The sequence below is a fragment of the Mercenaria mercenaria genome, chromosome 6, assembly GCF_021730395.1.
Source record: "Mercenaria mercenaria strain notata chromosome 6, MADL_Memer_1, whole genome shotgun sequence".
In the NCBI taxonomy this organism is placed as follows: domain Eukaryota; kingdom Metazoa; phylum Mollusca; class Bivalvia; order Venerida; family Veneridae; genus Mercenaria; species Mercenaria mercenaria.
Window position 1 is genome coordinate 78,559,074 of NC_069366.1, and position 21,142 is coordinate 78,580,215.

The following is a 21,142-nucleotide window of genomic DNA, read 5'->3' on the forward strand; positions in this document are numbered from 1 at the left end:
AGCAGGAATTCGGTCAAAAATGTGCTTCCGTGGTGAATAGAAAGAAGTCCCTAATATATAGATCCTAATTGTTCCAATTTTCGCGCATTTCCGCGTAAACCAGGGGCCAAATTGGCAATATTTCACTGGTGGTTTGAATTTTAGATAAAATAAGACACTAAGGCGTTTTTCTCAAAGTGGCAGCAGACAGAGCATAATTTCATATTTCTATTTATAATCACGCATAACGACATTTAGGCACAAAACGGAGACTTATTTCTTACATTTTCATTTCGAAATCAGAGCAAATTTTCGCACATGAGGTGATAATTTCGTTAAATTTGGTGCCGATAAATCACGTATTTGTATAATTTATACATGTAATTACGATGGATTTGTTAAATTCGTGACATTTTAGATGAAGTAGCGCTTATTTACATTCTGTGCATCAAAACACTTGCGGAACTCGCGTGAAGCACCCGAAAATTGCGAAAACTGGCACTTGAAGTGACATTTGTGGCCGGAAAACGGACAAGGGGTGGCCTCAGAAACACTCGAATGTCTCGACTTTTACGTATGACTTGTAAATGGAACTGCACAGGTTGCTGGAAAATAGTTTCTTTTGTAAAGGACTGTCTAAAGATTTGTACAAAAAGTAGGCTGGACCGCTTCACTTTGTAAAAATGCAATACACTATTCATACTGAAAGATGAGAGGGTAGCAGGTCAACAGGTCACTTAAAAGGGATTTTTGTGTTTCTCTCAAATAAATTTCTAAAAAAGAAGATATTTGCTTTTGTCTTCAGAACATTGTGTCAAAGCCTTGCATTGATATATTGGTATGTAACTCTATGGGAAATGAATTGTACTTTCGCGTATGATATGACAATATTTGTATACAGCGCATGAACTCTTAAAAACACTTATTCTCTTGTTAAAACATTTCTTAAATACAGGTAAGAATAGGTTTTATGCAAATATGTAAGGATAACGCATGCCGTGTTATACCATTGCACGAAACATTTTCAACGGCGATTAAGGATTATTCTCTCCATGCTTGTACCAAAGTCGTGTCTGAATAATCCAGTTCCTTATTCGAATTTTGTTCCTTTATTTTGAGTAATACTTTTTCATATCCGTTTAAAAATCACTTATATCCTTAAAACAGTTTATGACAATCATTTACAACAAATTTTGGAAAAGATTTTATTGCCATTAAAGTATTTTCATTTCCTGTGTGGTCTATTCCTTATTCGAATTTTGAAAAAGGAATAGGGAACCAGTTCCTTATTCCTTATTCATTCCTTATTCGGGTTTCGATCTAACCTACTTGTGTTATGATCCAACGTCTTCATTTTATACAGCGGAACGTTTGTAACTGCGATTAAAGATTATTATCGCACTGTTTCTACCATTTCGTCTCCGACAAGTCCGGTTCCTTATTCGAACTTTATACCTCTATTTTGAGTCATACTATCTCATATCTGTGGAAAATATCACTTAAAACCTTGAAACATTTTATGACGAGAATGTATATATATATATTCACTTTTTGAAAAGATATCCATGCTGTGATTAAAATATTTTCATTTTCTGTGTTCTAATCCTTATTCGACTTTTGAAAAAGGAATAGGGAACCAGTTCCTTATTCCTTATTCACTCGTGCTATGATCTAGCGTGTTCTTTCTATGCTGTTGAACCGAGTAAGGATTATTGTCTCACTGCTTTTACCATGACGTCTCCCAAAAGTCCAGTTCCTTATTCGAACTCTGTACCACCTTTTGAGTCATTTTGTCTTATATCCGAGGAAAATACCACTTATATCCTTAAAACATTTTATGACGACAATGTATATACAATTTTCAAAAAGATTGTATTGCGATTAAAGTATTTTCATTTTCTGTGTCCTATTTGAAAAAGGAATGGAGAAGCAGTTCCTTATTTCTTATTCGGTTTTTCGATCTGTCTTACCCGTGTTACGATCTAACGTGTTTATGTTATTCTGTGGAACGTTTTCAAGCGCGAGTAAGGATAATAATCTCACTGCTTGTACCATGTCTTCTCCGATAAGTCCAGTTCCCTATTCGAATTTTGTACCTCTATTTTTAGTCATACTCTCTCATGTCCGTGGAAAATACCGATTTTATCCTAAAAAGTTTATGACGACAGTGTATACACACAACACACATTTTAAAAATATTTTATTGAGATTAAAGTTATTTCATTTTCTATGTTCTATTCCTTATTCGATTTTTGAAAAAGGAATAGGGAGCCAGTTCCTTATTCCTTATTCATTTTTTTCGATCTTACTTACTTCTGTTTTGATCTAACGTTTTATCTTATACAGTGAAACGTTTTTAAACGCGATTATGGATTTTTTCCTCACTACTAGTACCATGTCGTCTCCGAAAAGTCTAGTTCCTTATTCGAACTTTGTACCTCCATTTTAAGTCATACTCTCTCATATCCCTGGAAAATACCACTCATATCCTTAGAACAGTTTATGACGACAATGTATAAACACTTTTGGAAACGATTTTATTGCGATTTAAGTATTTTCATTTTCTATGTTCTGTTCCTTATTCGACTTTGAAAAAGGAATAGGGAACCAGTTCCTTATTCCTTATTCAGTTTTTCGATCTTACTCACTCGTGTTGTAATGCAACGTTTTCTTTTAATGTCCATGAGCGTTTTAAACCGCGAGTAAGGCTTATTTTCTCATTGCTTGTACCATCTCGAATTTGAAATGTGCATTCCTTATTTCAAGTTAACTCCCTCATATCCGTGAAAATATACCGATTACATTCTTAAAACAGTTCCAGAAAATCGTGTATAGACACTTTTTGAAAATATTTCATTGCGATTGAAATATTTTCATTATTTTTGTCTGTGTTCTATTCTTATTCGACTTTTGAAAAAGGAATAGGGAACCCGTTCCTTATTCCTTATTCGGTTTCTAAACCTTACTTACTCGTGCTATAAGGTAACGTGTTTCTTTTCATGCACATGAGCATTTTAAACCGCGATTAAAGATTATTTTCTCATTTCTTGTACTATCTCGACTGGAAAAAGTGCAGTTCCTTATTCGAACCTTGATACCCTCTTATAAACTATACTCTATCATATCCGTGAAAAATAATGATTTTATCCTTAAAACAGTTCAGAAAGATGATGCACATACACTTTTGAAAAGATATTATTGTGATTCAATTTTTTTTCATTTTCTATGTTCTGTTCCTTATTCGACTTTGAACAAGGAATAGGGAACCAGTTCCTTATTCCTTATTCGGTTCATCGATCTTACTTACTCCTGCTATATTGTAACGTGTTCAGTCCATGCCCAGGAACGGTTTAAACCTCGAGTAAGGATTATTTTTTCATTGTATGTACCGTATCGATCGGAAAAGTGCAGTTCCTTATTCGAACTTTGATATCCTCTTATAAGTCATGCTCTCTCATATCCATGAAAAATACTGATTATATCCTGAAAACAGTTAAGGAAAATAATGTATATACACTTTTTGAAAAGATATTACTGTGGTTTAAATATTTTCATTTTCTATGTTCTGTTCCTTATTCGTCTTTAAAAAAGGAATAGGGAACCAGTTCCTTATTCCTTATTCGGTTCATCGATCTTACTTACACGTGCTATATTGTAACGTGTTCAGTTTATGCCCAGGAACGTTTTAAACCTCGAGTAAGGATTATTTTTTCATTGTATGTACCGTATCGATCGGAAAAGTGCAGTTCCTTATTCGAACTTTGATACCCTCTTATAAGTCCTACTTTCTCATATCCGTGAAAATACTGATTACATCCTTAAAACAGTTCAGGAAGATGATGTATATACACTTTTTGAAAAGATGTTATTGTGATTTTTTTTTTCATTTTCTATGTTCTGTTCCTTATTCGACTTTGAAAAAGGAATAGGGAACCAGTTCCTTATTCCTTATTCGGTTCATCGATCTTACTTACTCGTGCTGTATTGTAACGTGTTCAGTTCATGCCCAAGAACGTTTTAAACCTCGAGTAAGGATTATTTTTTCATTGTATGTACCGTATCGATCGGAAAAGTGCAGTTCCTTATTCGAACTTTGATACCATATTATAAGTCATACTCTCTCATATCGTGAAAAATAATGATTATATCCTTAAAACAGTTCAGGAAGATAATATATATACACCTTTTGAAAAGAAGTTATTGTGGTTTGAATATTTTCATTTTCTATGTTCTGTTCCTTATTCGACTTATTTTCTCATTGTATGTACCATGTCGTTTGGAAAAGTGCAGTTCCTTATTCGAACCCTATTATAAGTCATACTCTCTCATATCCATGAAAACTACTGATTATATCCTTTTCATTTCCGTATTTCACGTATCATTGTGTATGTCATTGTCAACTGAAGAAGCTTATTAAAGCGAAACATGTTTTGACAAAACTGTGTTGGTTTATGAGTTTTCAACATTGATTATATCCTTAAAACAGTTCAGGAAGGTGATGTATATACACTGTTTGAAAAGATTTTATTGCGATTAAAATATTTTCATTGTCTGTGTTCTATTCCTTATTCGACTTTTGAAAAAGGAATAGGGAATCAGTTTCTTATTCGTTTTTCGTTTTTTTTCGACCTTACTCACTTTTATTTATTTAACGTGTTTATGCTATACTATGGAACGTTTTCAACCGCGATCAAGGATTACTACTCATTGCTTGTACCATTTTGTCTCCGGAAAGTACAGATCCTTATTCGAACTTTGTACCTCTGTTTTGAGTCATACTCTCTCAGACCGGCTGAAAATAACACTTATATCTTTAAAACGGTTCATGATGACAATGTATATACACTTTCTGAAAAGATATAATTGTGATTTAAATATTTTCATTTTTCTATGTTCTATTCCTCATTCGACTTTTGGAAAAGGAATAGGGAACCAGTTCATTATTACTTATTCGTTTTTTCGATCTAACTCACTACTGTTTTTATCTAACGTGTTCATTTTATACTGCGGATAGTTATTAACCACGAATAAGGATTATTTTCTCCTTGCTTAAACCATGTCGACTCCGAAAAGTCCAGTTCCTTATTCGAACTTTGTACCTTTGTTTTGAGTCATACTCTCTTATACTGGTTGAAAATAACACTTATATCTTTAAAACAGTTCATGACGACAATGTATATACACTTCTGGAAAATATATGATTGTGATTTAAATAATTTAATTTTTTCTATGATCTGTTCCTTATTCAACTTTTGAAAAAGGAATAGGGAACCAGTTCCTTATTCCTTATTCGTTGTTTCGATCTTACTCACTACTTATTTCATCTAACGTGTTCATTATATACTGTGGATAGTTTTCAACCGTGAATAAGTATTATTTTCTCCTTGCTTGTACCATTTTGTCTCCGAAAAGTCCAGTTCCTTATTCGAACTTTGTACCTCTGTTTTGAGTCATACTCTCTCATATCGGTTGAAAATAACATTTACATCTTTAAAACAGTTCATGACGACAATGTATTCACACTTTAGGAAATGATATTATTGTGATTTAAATATTTTAATTTTTCTATGTTCTATTCCTTATTCGACTTTTGAGAAAGGAATAGGGAACCAGTTCCTTATTACTTATTCGTTTTTTAAATCTTACTCACTACTCCTTTGGTCTAATGTGTTTATGTTATGCTTTGAAACGTTTTCAACCGCGATTAAGTATTATTTTCTCACTGCTTGTACCATTTTGTCTCCGAAAAGTGCAGTTCCTTATTCGAACTTTGCACCTCTATCTTCAGTCATACTTTTCTAATTTGTGGAAAATACCACTTACGTCATTGAAACATTTTATGACGAGAATGTACATACACTTTTTGGAAAGATATTGTTATGATTGACGTATTTTCATTTTCTACGTTCTATCCATTATTCGAATTTTGAAAAGGAATAGGGAACCAGTTCCTTATTCCTTATCCGGTTTCTCACCTTAATCACTTGTGCTTTGATCTAGCATGTTCGTTTTATGCTGCTGAACCGAGTTCACTGCTTTTACATAGTGTTCTCCGAATAAGTAATAAGGAACTAGTTGCCTAGTTCCCTATTCCTTATTCGAAAAAGGAATAAGGAATAAGGAACCAGCCTACTCGTCATCAGCAGGTACACATAATTTCATTTAACGGAATACTTGTTTCGACCATCTCCCCGTTTCATCATTTAATCTATGAGAAGAAACTCATAACTTTGAAACACCAATGCGAGTTTTTTAAATACTTTTCATGGTTAAATAAGATTTGAATTGAACATTAGAGATACTTCTATAAAAAGAGACTCTGCTAGAATCATATATAGTCTTTCAGACCGATTTTGTATAAACTGATATTTAATTCTTTGTTTAACCATACTTAGGAACAGATTTGTGTTTCCAACGTCTCGGGATAGCCAGGACTCATAAAAAACCAAATGTACAAAGTACCTCTTTTACTAATGCACACTAATTTTTTCGGTTAGTAAAAAGTAAAGTTTCTTGTTTAACGTGAGTAATCAACGAAAGCCCTCAACTGGAATGGATGGAACAACTTATTTCCAGCCGAAGCCCACGACAGGCGTCATAATTACCCTCACAGCATCCTGTCTAGTCTAGGCCGGTACTGCTGGAAACTACCAATTTAAGTAAATCTCTGAACACTAGTCAAACCTGCTAACCACTGCGCCACTGACTCACTTAAGTTTAGGATTACTCTCTGTACTTTCTTTCAACATATGATAAACTTTTTTTAATGTACTTATTATCGGTTGAGCGTAAAATTTTAATACAGTACTTTATAATATTGAAAAATCTTACATATAGAAAAGACTGCATACCCAGCTCACTATATATAAAATCATTTTGCGTGGTTTTCTTTACACACAATACATTTTTTTTTTACAAAACTGCATGTGTACTCGTTCAGTAGCGTTACCTTGAATAAACCCCATACTTCACTTCCATAATTTAAAATCGGCGATACTAGCTTATCGAGTAAATCCTGTCTATTGTTTACTGAGATATCTGTAAATTTATACAAATGTTTATTAATTTTAAACATAGCTTTCAAAGCTTGGCCAGTGGGTGTTTTTTTTTTGTGCTTCAGAAAAAGATCGACCAGTTGTAAAAACCATACCTAAATATGTAAATTTGTTAACTATTTCAATTGGGTTTCCATTAAGATTGAACAATAGATTACGTTGTAAACAACCACGTTTTGAAAAATGATATTTTTTCTTTTTCTTTGTTTTTTGTTGGATTTAACGTCGCACCGACACATGATTGATTATATGGTGACTTTCTAGCTTTTAATGGTAGGGGAAGACCCCAGGCGCCCCTCCGTGCATTATTTCATCAAGAGCGGGCACTAGGGTAGGACCATCCACCTTCCGTATTCACAACTAGTTTCCATTTGTTACAATACAGTGCACCTAAACATTTTTGCAATTCACGACTTCTATTTGCAAATATAACATTATCGTCAGCGTATAGTATCAGAAACATTTTAAAAATGTGTACATCTATACCTTCATATCCATCTATTATACAAACTATCTTCTATAGCATTTAAAAAAATTGCGTAAAGAAAGGGAGATGAGCATTCACCGGTCAAGCATACATTCAAATTGATCGCTTTATTGGTTACAATATTTCACTCTTGACTTTACAGCTACATACGTAGATTAAATGACATTCAGCATTTTCCCACGAAATACTAATTTGATCATTTTAAGCCAAAGACTATCTCTAACAACGTAATCGAAGGCATAACTAAAATCGATAAACGCACAGAAAAGTTGTTTACCTGTATTTAACATATGACTTATTAGACTATGTAATACAAAAATTTTGTCAGTTGTTCCCATTTTTTACCTAAAACCAGCTTGAACTTCTATATAAACACTATAATTCACAGCCCATGCAGACAATCTTTTATTCAAGATACGAGTAAACGATTCACTTAAAACACTGAATGATAAATTAATTAGTTTCATCATTTATACTACATTTCTTGTGTAATGGAATGATAAACCCTTCTGACCTCCTTTTGAGAAAATATCATGTCTCAAAAATTGTGTTTAACAGTGACAACAAGAATGATGATTAAATACTTTTTTGTATGAATGAAATATTTATTTAATTATTTATCAGGACCACTACTTTTATTATATTTTAGCTGATTTATAGCCTTTAAAAGACAACTCTCCTCAGTTGGAATATGAAGTTCATGAAACATGATTTTTAAATTCATTATGCTCATATATTTCAATAGTGTGATAAACATCATCATGTGTGGATAAATGATCAACAGGATTGTTAACAGATTTGAAATATTTTTCAAACACATCAACAAAAATATTAGGTTGCTTAACACCCGCTCAATTCTTAAGCATATTCCAATACAATTTAACATTCTTATGCTTGGTCTCGGTTAGTTTTTCTGTTTCCCCACGATCTTACATTTATGTATACATGACTTATACTGAAATCTTGCGTTTAGCACATTTGCTCTGTTCAGGTCCGACTTATCTCGTCTATAAATATCAAATATTTTATAGAATATTAGCTTTTTTCATAACATTCTTCTGTATACCATTTCCAACTATTAAAAAGCATATCTCATCATCACTGTAACAGAGGGAATGCTGCTCCTTCAATAGTATTGGAAAATTCTGTTATATACGTATATTAGTATCATCTGATATATTATTCGTACTAACATGTTCATTAAAACAATGCAGTTCATTTAAAACATTCTCCGAAACTATTTCTTTTTTTCTACCGCTGCTCTATACAAAATTATAAGTTTCATTTTGATGTCAACTGGTGTTATCACACTTTCGCACACAATGCTTTTGAAAAACTTGTGGAAAATCAATGAGACAATGATCTGGTAATATATTTGGTTCCGAAATCTCAAACTTATCTGTAAAATGAAATAAAATCTGGGTTCTAAGAACATATTCTACTACATAAAACTGCCAGTATTTTTGTCACTTCCAAAACAACCATTTAAGATTCGTAGACCAATTTGCTTACACATATCTAGTAACATCAAGCCATAACTGTTTGAAGGACCCTAATCGAATACGGTTTCAATTCAGAATAAAATACATAACTATCTGGTAATACATTCATGTCAATACCATTATCACCAGATACAAAATCAGGGAGGACTGACGTACGCGAATTCATATCGCCACAATCCAATAAGTTCAAAACGTTTGCATATTTTGAATCTAAAGTTAGTTCTTAAGTCAATTTACCGATCAAAAATATTTGACTCGATCACCGATTGACGACTAACGACAGTATACAAATGCTTATGATTTCAGTCCCAGGTTGTTCTAAAATGAACTTAAATCATGATAAATATATTTCGTCTATAATATATCTTGATACTTATATTTAGTTGCATTTAAGCTATTTCTTCCCCTTATGCAGTTTCGCCATTTTCTTCAAATGTTTACCAAATTGAGTTGCTACAAAAACCGGATTCATTTCATTGAAAATTGGTAGAAAACAGACACTAATTTATTTAATAACATCAATCTACATTATTTTGCTAAAAGTAAATACGTATTGATGCATGCCACTTTTCTGTTTTTCCTGTCCAAATGATCAGCATTAGTATTCGAAAGTAGATGGGGTAATGATTTAGATAATGAGACAAAGTAACAAGATAATTCAGACAAAATTAGATCTTCAAAATTTCCAATCATCGAGTAGAACAATTTTAATGGACGTTAATCTTCATTTTAGACCTTAATTGAGACTTTGGTTAAACAAATTTAATGTGTTTAGAAAGTCTTAAGTTAGAACAAGAGCTGTCCGTAAGACAGCATGCTCGGCTTTTCTCAATGCTCGACACCAAATAAGAGCTTTCCCAGTAAACGGTACATAATAGTCAATACTTTCGAAAGTAACAGATATATAGGACGTTATATATAACTTTAACTAAAACATTCTACGTTAAAAAGGGACGTAACTCTGTCAAAATTCAAGTCTGAGTTATGGAGATTGTTTTTTCTGGTGTAGACTTTGATAGTAAATAAGTACTTTAAGTTTCATGTAGTAAAAAAGGTATTTAACTTTATCAAAAACTTCGAAAACTGGAAAAGTCGAGCTAAAATACTACATTTTCATAGCAGTAAATATTCAAGTCACATATCTTCTTCATGATTAATGTTTAAAGTTAAGCATTGTTGTATATTACCTATGTTCTGACAGCATTTTCAAACGCATACTTTTTTGATTACACTGTACTGTATGCCAGTGTTATTACCTTTTTCACGAGTTCATTAATATATACCCATGTTTTCTCAATCCCTGGTGAATTATTTATAATGTAAAAGGGCTGTACATTCTATTTTAAGAATTTTACGAAAAAAGATCCGATGAACTTCCGATTAAGACTTTTGAAGCGTCGATTGAGAACAAAGATAATAACAGGTACTTTTCAGTGAAACAGTGAAGCATAGCAATCTAAACCTTTTACTGTTGGTTATTTTGTTATGAATTTGTATTTGTTTGGTTGGTTGTTTTATTTTTGTGGCATATCTAGATGTTTTAAAACTGGATCAACACATCCGGCTATGCAAAAGTTTATCTGATCTTCCCTATCGGCGTTCCCATTTCTTTAAAAAAAATTCTCCTCGAACGCGGTAAAAATCTTGTGTAATAGAAATGCAGCGATAGATTTATATTGTATGAACATATCTATTTCAGAAGAACCAGTCGGCTTCATCAAAATGTTTGACATGGACATGGAGAACAGAATCTTCTTTTTTGCCACAGAGGGCAATACAATATATAAAAGACCTATAGATTTGCCGATTGAGAACAATGTAAAGGAAACAATCATTAGAACGACTGGAAACATAACTGGTATTTTGATTTTGTATATTTAGAAAAGCATATTTTCTAAATTACTAGGTGCAGATAATGTGAAAATATATTTCTATTTAATAAAACACTAATCAGGTATCGGGCAGTAGTGTTCACTACAAGCCAGCATTCCAGTTATATTGTAACTCTTCAGACTCTTAAGGGAAAGATACGATCAGATATTTTTTTATCTCACATAAGATTTGAAGTACCGGTAAATGAATAAAGAACGTTTAAAACCCTTTTCGTAGCCTGTTCCTTCACTGTTTCGACATAAACGTCATATGTTTGTTCCATTCTGGTACTTGGAAAATTGAAAACGAACATCCTTGAACGAGCTTTCCCCTCAGTTCATTTGTTTGCACCAATAATATTTGTGAAACGGACTCTTGATCGTAAGATATGAATAAACTAGACAATTTACAATACATATAGTTTGACCACTGAAATAAGTTATGGACATAAAGCTTTGTATTATTCTATAGGTCTTGCTTATGACACAGAGGACACTGACAATTTGTACTGGTGTGAGTCTAATACAAATAGCGTGTGGGTTGTAAACGTTGGAACAAAGGCGTCCAAAGTTATCTATAACAAAATTTCAAATCCCAAAGATATCGTGGTTCTTTTGGAACACAGGTATAAGTGTCAAAATATTTGCTCTTAATTTAACATTGACATAGTACTAACAACAAGACGCTGAACAGCTCACTACGGGAAATAATGACCAAAGACATGAAGGCAGTAAAGATGAAGCTCATATTTTCTTAGACTGAAACACAATATACAATGTCCAGAAATAAAATTAAAAGTCTTAAAATTATCAACAGAGATTTTACAAAGTTGAATTATGTGAGAGTGCTGTTTAAATGATTTTAAAATATTTTAATATAAGCGTTTATGGATTATAAAGATTCTCTTAAGCCGCCGGTGCTAGGTGGCGTAAAGTTTGTTTATTGACGATTTAATCTAAACTCAGTTTGCTTTTATTCTTGTTTGATGGCGTTCAGTGCTTCCAAAGAATCTTTTTAGGATCTCTGATGTGTATTTAGAATGTCTATGACATGCTTCAAGCATACATCAATCGCTTTTTACAGTCAAAGGAAAGTAATCTTTGATAGAATAGAGAAGATTTGGTGAACATTACTATTTCAGTGTAGTTAGACTCTTCTTATCTTTATTTGGAATGTATTGCAATGATCACTGGAACATTAAAATCTATGACCATAGAAAGTACAAAATCCATACATTTAAATAATATTAATGTTTTTGCGGAATGTTGGCAATGCTCAAAGGAACATGGCCATATGAGGTTTGAATTTTATACCATTACATATTTGTATACTGTTTTGTAGAATGTTAGCAATGATAACAGGAACGAATAGAGACATTTATATTAAAACAATGACCATGGACGGTTTAAATGTTCGAAACATTACACATGGAAGACAGGAGATTTCCGCATTTACATTTGATAGTCACAAAAACTTGTAAGTACATTTTCGCGATTTTACATGCATTCATACATATCTAAACAATAAGAAATTTCTGAAAGCAAGCTAAAATTATTATTATGATCTTCACGGAAGCGCCCATGGAAGAAAAGTGGTTTAAACAAGCGTTGCGATTTCATCTCAGTCGAGCTTAAATACATTTGTATATATATATAAGAGAACTATGGAGGTTTTTTGAATGTTTATAAGAAATTTGACAAATTTTTAATCGCTTAATTATTATGAAATAATTAAAGACCCTTTACTTTTACTTCATATTTACATTTCTGTCATCAAACAGTAAACGAGAGTTTCTTGAAAAAAAAAAGAATGATCCATAGGTTGTAAAATTAAATTGTAACTGTATGTTATGCTCAAGAAATCATTTTAATATTTATGCTTGGTATCTACCATTTTTGATCTTATCTATTTAAGGTTCTATTACATTGTGGGAAGATACCTGTACAGTACATCATTTAATACAGAGAGTACACATTTAATCTTCCATTCACTACACACCGATGCATTTAACCTTTTCGTCTATCAAGTATGACTTTATGTTTTAATAAAATATTGTCAGTATTAAATTGTTTTTATGTTCATTATCTTTGATCCGGGTTGCATTAAAATTGTAATCTGTTTAAGTAGAGGAAAAGTCATTTAAAAGAAACGTTCATTATGTCTTTATGGGATTTTACGTGAAATCGTGAAAGTCGTGCTATATCCTATCTGCTATAACAGACTTTTATAATTTGGAAGGTGGCTTCAATTTCAATGGTATGTATACATAAGTATATCATATAGAAGATGCAAGAAAGTGCTATATAACAATTTGATAGGTTTAATTAGTAAATATTCGTCAAATTTTAAATTGCATTTTATAATAGCTGCTAGAATTGTCGCAAACTTTAAATAATAACCACTTTATCATTACTATACAGTAGACACATTTGCTTTTAAAATCCAAAAGAAATTTGATTGAATGTTTTGTGAATAATTCATTTTCTACAGTTTGGAATTCTTAATCAGCCGATGAATTGTCACCGCATCAAATACTGCTGCGTCAACATTTTAGTATACCCATGTAATATTTCGACCATTCTAAGAGAGATATCGTCACACGAAATTAGTCAACGTAAAAATGAGTAGTTTCTACAAAATGTAACACAATACCAAATTATATTATAAATTATATACAGTGAAACCTCTGTAGAGCAACACCCTTTGGAGAATACAAACATTGACTATTTTATAGAGGTTCTCACAAATCAGTAGTGATATTTTAATTTTTAACTGATTTGGACCACAGAGGCCATATTTTCTCTCTTTATAAATTAACTGAATCTCGTGGATACATTGAATATATATAGATAGTTTGCATTAAGGGATATGTTGTGCAGTGAAAAATCAGAAAAATCGTTAAAAATCAGTTAGCACAAAAATGTATATTTTTTATTAAAAAAGTTTTAAATAATGAAAATTCTGTATGTCTTCATTACAGTTGTCAAAACTTTATTATTGTCTCAACTTTGACACATTTATGCACTTTAATCTTTGATAGTCCAGAATGTGCTAAAAGGCTTCTAAATTTATAATAAGATAATTGTGACTGACTGGATAATTTAAATGTTTAGACTTCCTGACTGATAAGGGTTGATTGCTGTCAAGAACTTGTTAATATTTCAAATACTTGTAATTTTTGTTACCACGTCCGCTTTCTTCAATTTGATTGGTTAATACTCTTAATTAACAATCACAATAAGGGTCATTTTAATTGGTCAGTTATTATATGTTGAGAGCAAATATATTTTCAAGACAGCAGGTTTCAAAGAGAATAGATTGCGAATTCCAAGTGGAAACATCGTGGTTTTCCATTAGAACACTAGAGTTCTTAATACTTATTTTTTTTTCTCTAATTGTTACATTCTACGGATAACCGTGTGAAAACTGTTGATTGTTAACTTTAAACTGTCGGCGAACAGTGCAGACCATGCGCAGGCTTATCTTGGTCTACACTGGTCGCAAAGGCAGAATCGCTAGTCGCCAACAGGCTAAAGGTTAACATATTTTCAGAATTACTTAGTTTGGATTCATCCTACAAACACAGGAGGTCATTATGTAAATTCATATGACATCGACTCCAGAAAGAGCGTTAGGCAATTCCTTAAGGACGGGATCCTTGGAAACACCTCTGTTGATATTGTAGACATGAAAGTTTTAGACAAACGTCTTCAGTCAACAAATATAACCAGTAAGTAGGGAAATATAATTGATTTGCGTATTTCAAGGATTTTAAAACATGATTTTAACTATTTGACGGCAGTGTTTGGTGTATATGATCTTTCACTAAAGTATGGTACCATTTGTAATGATATTAACTTTAAATGTAGAACTTTCTCATCAAATGCATTTTAATGTTTCTAAATGTAATAACTAGCTTTGTGAGCTGTGTTTGTGCAGTTGCAATCACAATTATGTGTACTAACAGTTAATTATTTGAAAGTCAGAATTTTTTACAAGATCATCCTGTTTTTAGTTATTCATTCATAAACTGTGTACTATTTCATCATATCATAAAATACTGTTTACATATACACAGACACACATATGATTATTTTACACCTACAGATTCTGTGTAGTAATCAATCTGTTTTTCAAAAAGTGATGATATAAACAAAATTTGAGTGCAAGAAATCTTCCACTCAAATATCAGCCTATATGACAGAAAATTATCAATTGTTGTTCAATTTTGTGTTTGTTAAGAAAGTAACTACAATTTGGCTCAAATACTAAATTATCTAAAAGTCTTTTAAATACTTTTAAAAGTAGATAACGGTCTTATTTTACTTCGAATAGGATGTTCTGATATGTATCATATATTTTGTCTAAATGAAAGTAGTTCTTAACAAACACAAGATTGAAAAAAATATCAATTTTACATAAGTTAGGAATACAAACTTTTTCTACATTAAGATCCTTGTGCATACAGAGATGGTGGGTGTTCTCAAATCTGCATAACACATTACACCAATGATGAAATGACGCCCGTTTGCGGATGCCGTCTAGGATATACCCTTAGCAAAGATAATGTTACCTGCAATTCAAGTAATTATAATTTTTAGCATATGACATTTTACTGATACCTGTTTGCGAATGCTACCTATGATATACTAATAATAAGAGAGTCAGAACTGCAATGCAAGTAAGTGTTACTGCAATTCAAGTAAGTGTAAGGCTGCCGGAATCCTAAGACGGTACACGATTGTTTTTAGCTCGCCTGTCACATAGTGACAAGGTGAGCTCTTGTGATCACCCTTCGTCCGTCGTCCGTCCGTGCGTCCATTCGTCAACAATTTCTTGTCTGCACGATAATGGTTTCATTTATGATTTTATTTTAACCAAACTTGCACACAACTTGTATCACTATAAGATCACGGTTCCCTTCTTGAACTGGCCAGATCCCATTATGGGTTCCAGAGTTATGGCCCCTAAAAGGGCCAAAATTAGCTATTTTGACCTTGTCTGCACAATAGCAGCTTTATTTATGATTTGATTTTTACCAAACTGGCTCACAACTTGTATCACCATAAGATCTTGGTTCTTTTCTTGAACTGGCCAGATTCCTTAAAGGGTTCCAGAGTTATGGCCCCTGAAAGGGCCAGAATTAGCTATTTTGACCTTGTCTGCACAATAGCAGCTTCATTTATGATTTTATTTTAACCAAACTGGCACACAACCTGTATCACCATAAGATCTCGATTTCTTTCTTGAACTGGCGAGATTCCGTTATGGGTACCATAGTGATGGCCCCTGAAAGGGCCAGAATTAGCTATTTTGACCTTGTCTGCACAATAGCAGCTTCATTTATGATTTGAATTTAATCAAACTGGCACAAAACTTGTGTCACCATAAGATCTCGATTCTTTTCTTGAACCGGCCAGATCCCGTAATGGGTTCCAGAGTAATGGCCCCTGAAAGGGCCAAAATTAGCTATTTTGAACTTGTCTGCACAATAGCAGCTTCATTTATGATTTGATTTTAACCAAACTTGCACACAACTTGTTTCACTACAAGATCTTGCTTCCTTTCTTCAATTGGCCAGATTTCATCATGGGTTCCAGAGTTATGGCCCCTTAAAAGTCCAAAATTGGCTATTTTGGCTTTTGCAGCCATATAGAGACTTCATTTATTGTTTTATTTGATACAAACTTCCAAAATATTTTCAACAACAAAAAAGCTTGGATTCCATGACAAATCAGATCCAATCGTAGGTTCCAGAGTTATTTTTTATCTGATTACCTCCCCTGATTGGAATCAAAATGGATTTATATCAGTAAGTACTTACAGGACTTATTTGAAATTTCATTATTGTTATTAGTTGGACTGAGACAATCAGGGTAGATAACTATGGACTGATTTTATGTCAATACCCTCCCTTTATTTCAAATTAAAATTGTTATATCTCCATAACTACTGAAGATATTGATCTGAAATTTCATTTATGTCAACAGATTTATTTGGCAGATCCTTCTTTTGTCCACTTACAATATTTTTTTTAATTACTTCCCTGTTACTATAAATAGCTTATTTTTAGTAACTTTTTTATTATTGGCCGTAGGGAAAACACGAGACCAGTTTTCTGTGGTACAACATAGATGGTACCTCCAATTTTTAGGTGTATTTTAACATATCTATACCTTGTAAGATTTTTTTTTGGGGGGGGGGGGTAAATTTTTTTCCCTTTGTTGTTCCTGTCCTTTGGGCTTAGATATTTTTTCTGAGGACCTTCTTGTCCTCAAGTGCAATGATAACAGGTGAGCGATATAGGGCCATCATGGCCCTCTTGTTTCCTGCTTATAGGGGTGTATTTGTGTGCTTGTGGGTCTAAAGCGGTGCCTTTCTGTGTTCTTGTATCTTACTTGTCTGTTTTTCTATGTTAGTTAGTTGGGTGTGGTTGTGTGTAAATATTTGGTACATGAATGTCTGCGCTATTGTGGTTTACGTTGTAGTGTAACTGTTATTCAGGAACGTTGCATTCCCTTTGTGTATTCATCCTGGTTCTACTTTCCCCTTCAACTTCCTACCCCAACACCCATCCCACCTTTTTACCCCTTACCACTTCCTCCACCTCAATCTATGTTTGGCATAAATTCAAATGTACTTTTTAGATTTTTAAAGCAACCCCTCTGTAAGATGTTTCCATTACAGCTTTATTTTGTTGTTGGCCTTCTTTGCTAATGCGTGGCTCTGAGGCTGCGTGTTTGATGTTCTGTACTACCGAGAAATCTACCCTTACCTATTATCTTTTGTATTGTATGTAGCTATGTACCTTCTTGATTATGTCAACGACGAAATGAGGCCTGTTAGAGAATGCCGCTAACAATATGTCATTATTGCAAAATCATGCTGTGATTAGTTATTCATTCATTAAGTGTGTACCATTTCTTTCCCCTTCAACTTCGTCCACCCCCACCCACCTTTTCTACCCCCTACCACTTCCCCCCTCTCTTTCTTTATTTGGCATAGATTTATATGTACTTGTTAGATTTTTGAAGCAACCCGTCTGTAATATTTTCCCATTTCGGCTTCTTTTTATTGTGGGCCTACATTGTAAATGCGTGGCTCTGAGGCTGTGATTGTGGTGCTTTGTGCTTCCGTGAAATTTACCCTTACTTATTATCTTTTTAAATTAGTTTGTATTGGCTATAATAACCGGTCGCGTATACCTCTAAGGGCGTAGCTTCCGAGAAATCTACCCTTACCTATTATCTTTCATTAATACAAACAATTGTACTTATAATTCCAATAAGAATAAAGTAATAATTGCCATGTAATGTTGCAGTCATTGTAATTTGTAGTAATTTGTATTTGTCTGTTGTCAATTTTAGTTAACAATGATGGGATGATTGTAGTAATGTTTCAGTATTTCGTGTTGACATTTGCTAATGAATTTTGCATTGCTGTAGGTGCTATATGTAACAGTACAAAAGATAAATCTAATGGCATGATAATTGTAATTCAGCTGCACTTCGGCGAGTGATGTATATCTTTGATTTTGATAAATGCTTCTGGCATTGAACCGTGTATGTTTTCGTTTATACTTGCGTAAGTTGACGTATAACGCTTTTAGAAATTTTATTCGCTGCAAGATTTGAAATGTTTATATCTCTTTATCATACTTTGAAAGTTTATGAACCTATCCCTAAACTGTATTTTCAGTCTCAAAACAGATAAGACAAAACTAATCATAGAGTTACATATGAATATACAGTGCAATTTATTTTAGACACTACCCAAGGGAATTGGTCTCTTAATATAGCATAATTTTGCGTAAACAACTCAAAACAATGAAACTGAAAAAGTGGTATGTCAATGAATGTGATCTTTTTGTAGATTAGGAGACGTGGTCTCTCAAGCAAGTTTGAATGTATTTCGATCAAGATTACAGTTAAGTGTAACACCCAGTACCCTAAAATTATTACAACATTTTTTTAACTGTTGCCTAAGTTATAGAACTTCTGGGACCCGTTTTCCCAAGGTAGGTAATACTGTAAAATTGTAGTTAACTTTAGGGAATATAGAATCATCCCTACCTGAGAGCTTTGTGGAATAGATTTACAGTAAACTTTGTTTCTTCCACAGATTTTGTAGAGGATAGCTTTCTCCTTGTGGCTGATTGGACAAATAATGAGTTACTTCAAATAAACCTGGAGAATGGTAACATCAGTGCCATGCCAAACTCCGATAATGATGATTATAGAGGCGTCTTTATTGATGTTGATACAAAGAAAATAATCTGGTCAGAAAATTATGACCATAACATATACACCGCCAATTTGAACGGGACAGACCAGCAAATACTGACTGATATAGGTGATGTATCATCTAACTCTTTTGTTTTATTTAATCTTACTTAAAAGCACAGTGTTATGAAGTTTACTTGTTTGTCTGGGTACAAGCGTGGTTTTCACCAGCCATACATGACTGATTTCTACATACTTACAAGTAATACAGTCATGCGTATCATGCACATGTCATTGTTCTTCAAATACCATGGTAATTTTATAAAAAGATATGTCTTTAACTATAGATTTTTGTCAATTCCGTGGTTTCGAAACCTCGCTGTACATAGTGTAGCAAATTTTCATATGAGACAGTTTTCCAGCTGGTTCGGTGGTTTTGCCCGGGTGCCCGCCCGTGCCTGTTATAAGACCATCTTCCACCAACGTCAGTATAAATTTTAAAACAGATATTTCATAACAATTTGTAGGATATTACGTATATCCATATCGTTTTGACAAGGATATGACTACAGGAAACTTGTACTTCACCTTCAACAATGAACCTTTTATTGGAGTATTAACACCTTCAGGAGATTACGTTGTTTTGAATAGAGTTTTTCCTTGGACAAATGGCGATCTTGTGGTTCATCCAGGAAAAGGGTAACAATTTTTCTAAGACAGTAATATTTTCTCCACTGGTTAAACCGTGCAACACTACTCTTTGAATTACTTGCAATTTTTGCATTTTTGCAAACTCGTGCATTCGTATTAATTGAGTAACAGTAGAAAGGATGGACTTTAAGAATGTCGGATTTAAAAGAGTCACCTTTATATGATTTAGTTTATAGATATATGTTTTAGGTTTTTGTTAATTGTTAATATTACAAACAATACCAGAGTGTTTGATCTTTGAGTAATGATCATGGTCGGAGGTTATATTACGCCTTTGCGTCTAATTTGTTAACATCAAAACATTACTTTAAAATTTGGAATATAGAATACTTGTATACTGGAATAAGAATATCTGCACTTAGTCGTATTTAGTAGTCACATTCTTATATGAAATGCTCTTCCATGAGGAATTACATGCAGTCGTATTTTGCATTCACCTTCTTATAGAATATACCCGAATAATTATGATTGCGCTTAGTTGTATTAAGCATTCACCTTCTTATAAATAATGATCGTATATGAGTAAATGCAATTATTCATATTTACAATCATAAACCAATTCAGATGTATGTACTACACAATCGATTATGGTCGCAAAAGAATATCTGTGGGCCGAGCAGACATGGATGGGAAAAACAGGGTTGAGTTAATCAAGGGAAGTCATGTTAAAAAACCAGAAGGTCTAGCAATCGACTTTATAAGTGAGTTACCTCCCTTTAGTTTGTTCATTTGTGTGATTGAAATGTAGAAACTGATACTTGGTGACTGTATTGAGGCATTACATTACCTCTGGTAGTAAAACTCTTGTGTAATTATGTAATGAGTAGTCCGCATGTACACTCAACAAAATTCCTAATCGGTCGGTTTATATTGTATTACTATTTTGTTAATAATGCATGTATTCACACAAAATTTCACATATCGACATTTAAATATGTACTGCAGCTAATTATTAATTTATTTTGGCGCGCGCGCCCCACAGGCAAAGTAACCGCATTAGGCGTTTTGACCAAAATTGCATATTTTGCACTTGCAGGGCATGTGCACCAACATGCACGTGTTCGTTTACATTTTATGGCATTACTGACAAAAGTCCTACTAGAAAAACACATATCATGGTGAAACTGACACAAGAGCTGCGCGATCGAGCTAGCCGGGATACATTTACGATACGTGTGTAATTATTTTTGCAATTTCTAAAGAATATTGATATAATTTGTTTGTAGCTGTTACTTTGATGGTTCTTTCCATTTTTAAGCTAATTTCCGTTTACAAGAACCTTCAATTGTTGGTTATCTACCATTCGCGCTCTTT

General features: G+C 33.0%; 1 protein-coding gene across 1 annotated transcript in view; it reads left to right on the top strand.

Moving 5' to 3' along the window:
• LOC123548447 (low-density lipoprotein receptor-related protein 2-like) overlaps positions 1–21,142 on the top strand; it is a 70,548-nt gene that overhangs the window by 29,346 nt on the left and 20,060 nt on the right. The window contains exons 10-18 of the mRNA XM_053546919.1: positions 10,723–10,881; positions 11,367–11,520; positions 12,237–12,371; positions 12,810–12,921; positions 14,448–14,625; positions 15,348–15,479; positions 19,017–19,247; positions 19,645–19,816; positions 20,393–20,529. Coding sequence (XP_053402894.1) covers positions 10,723–10,881; positions 11,367–11,520; positions 12,237–12,371; positions 12,810–12,921; positions 14,448–14,625; positions 15,348–15,479; positions 19,017–19,247; positions 19,645–19,816; positions 20,393–20,529 — 1,410 coding nt within the window. The remainder of the gene's footprint in view (positions 1–10,722; positions 10,882–11,366; positions 11,521–12,236; positions 12,372–12,809; positions 12,922–14,447; positions 14,626–15,347; positions 15,480–19,016; positions 19,248–19,644; positions 19,817–20,392; positions 20,530–21,142) is intronic.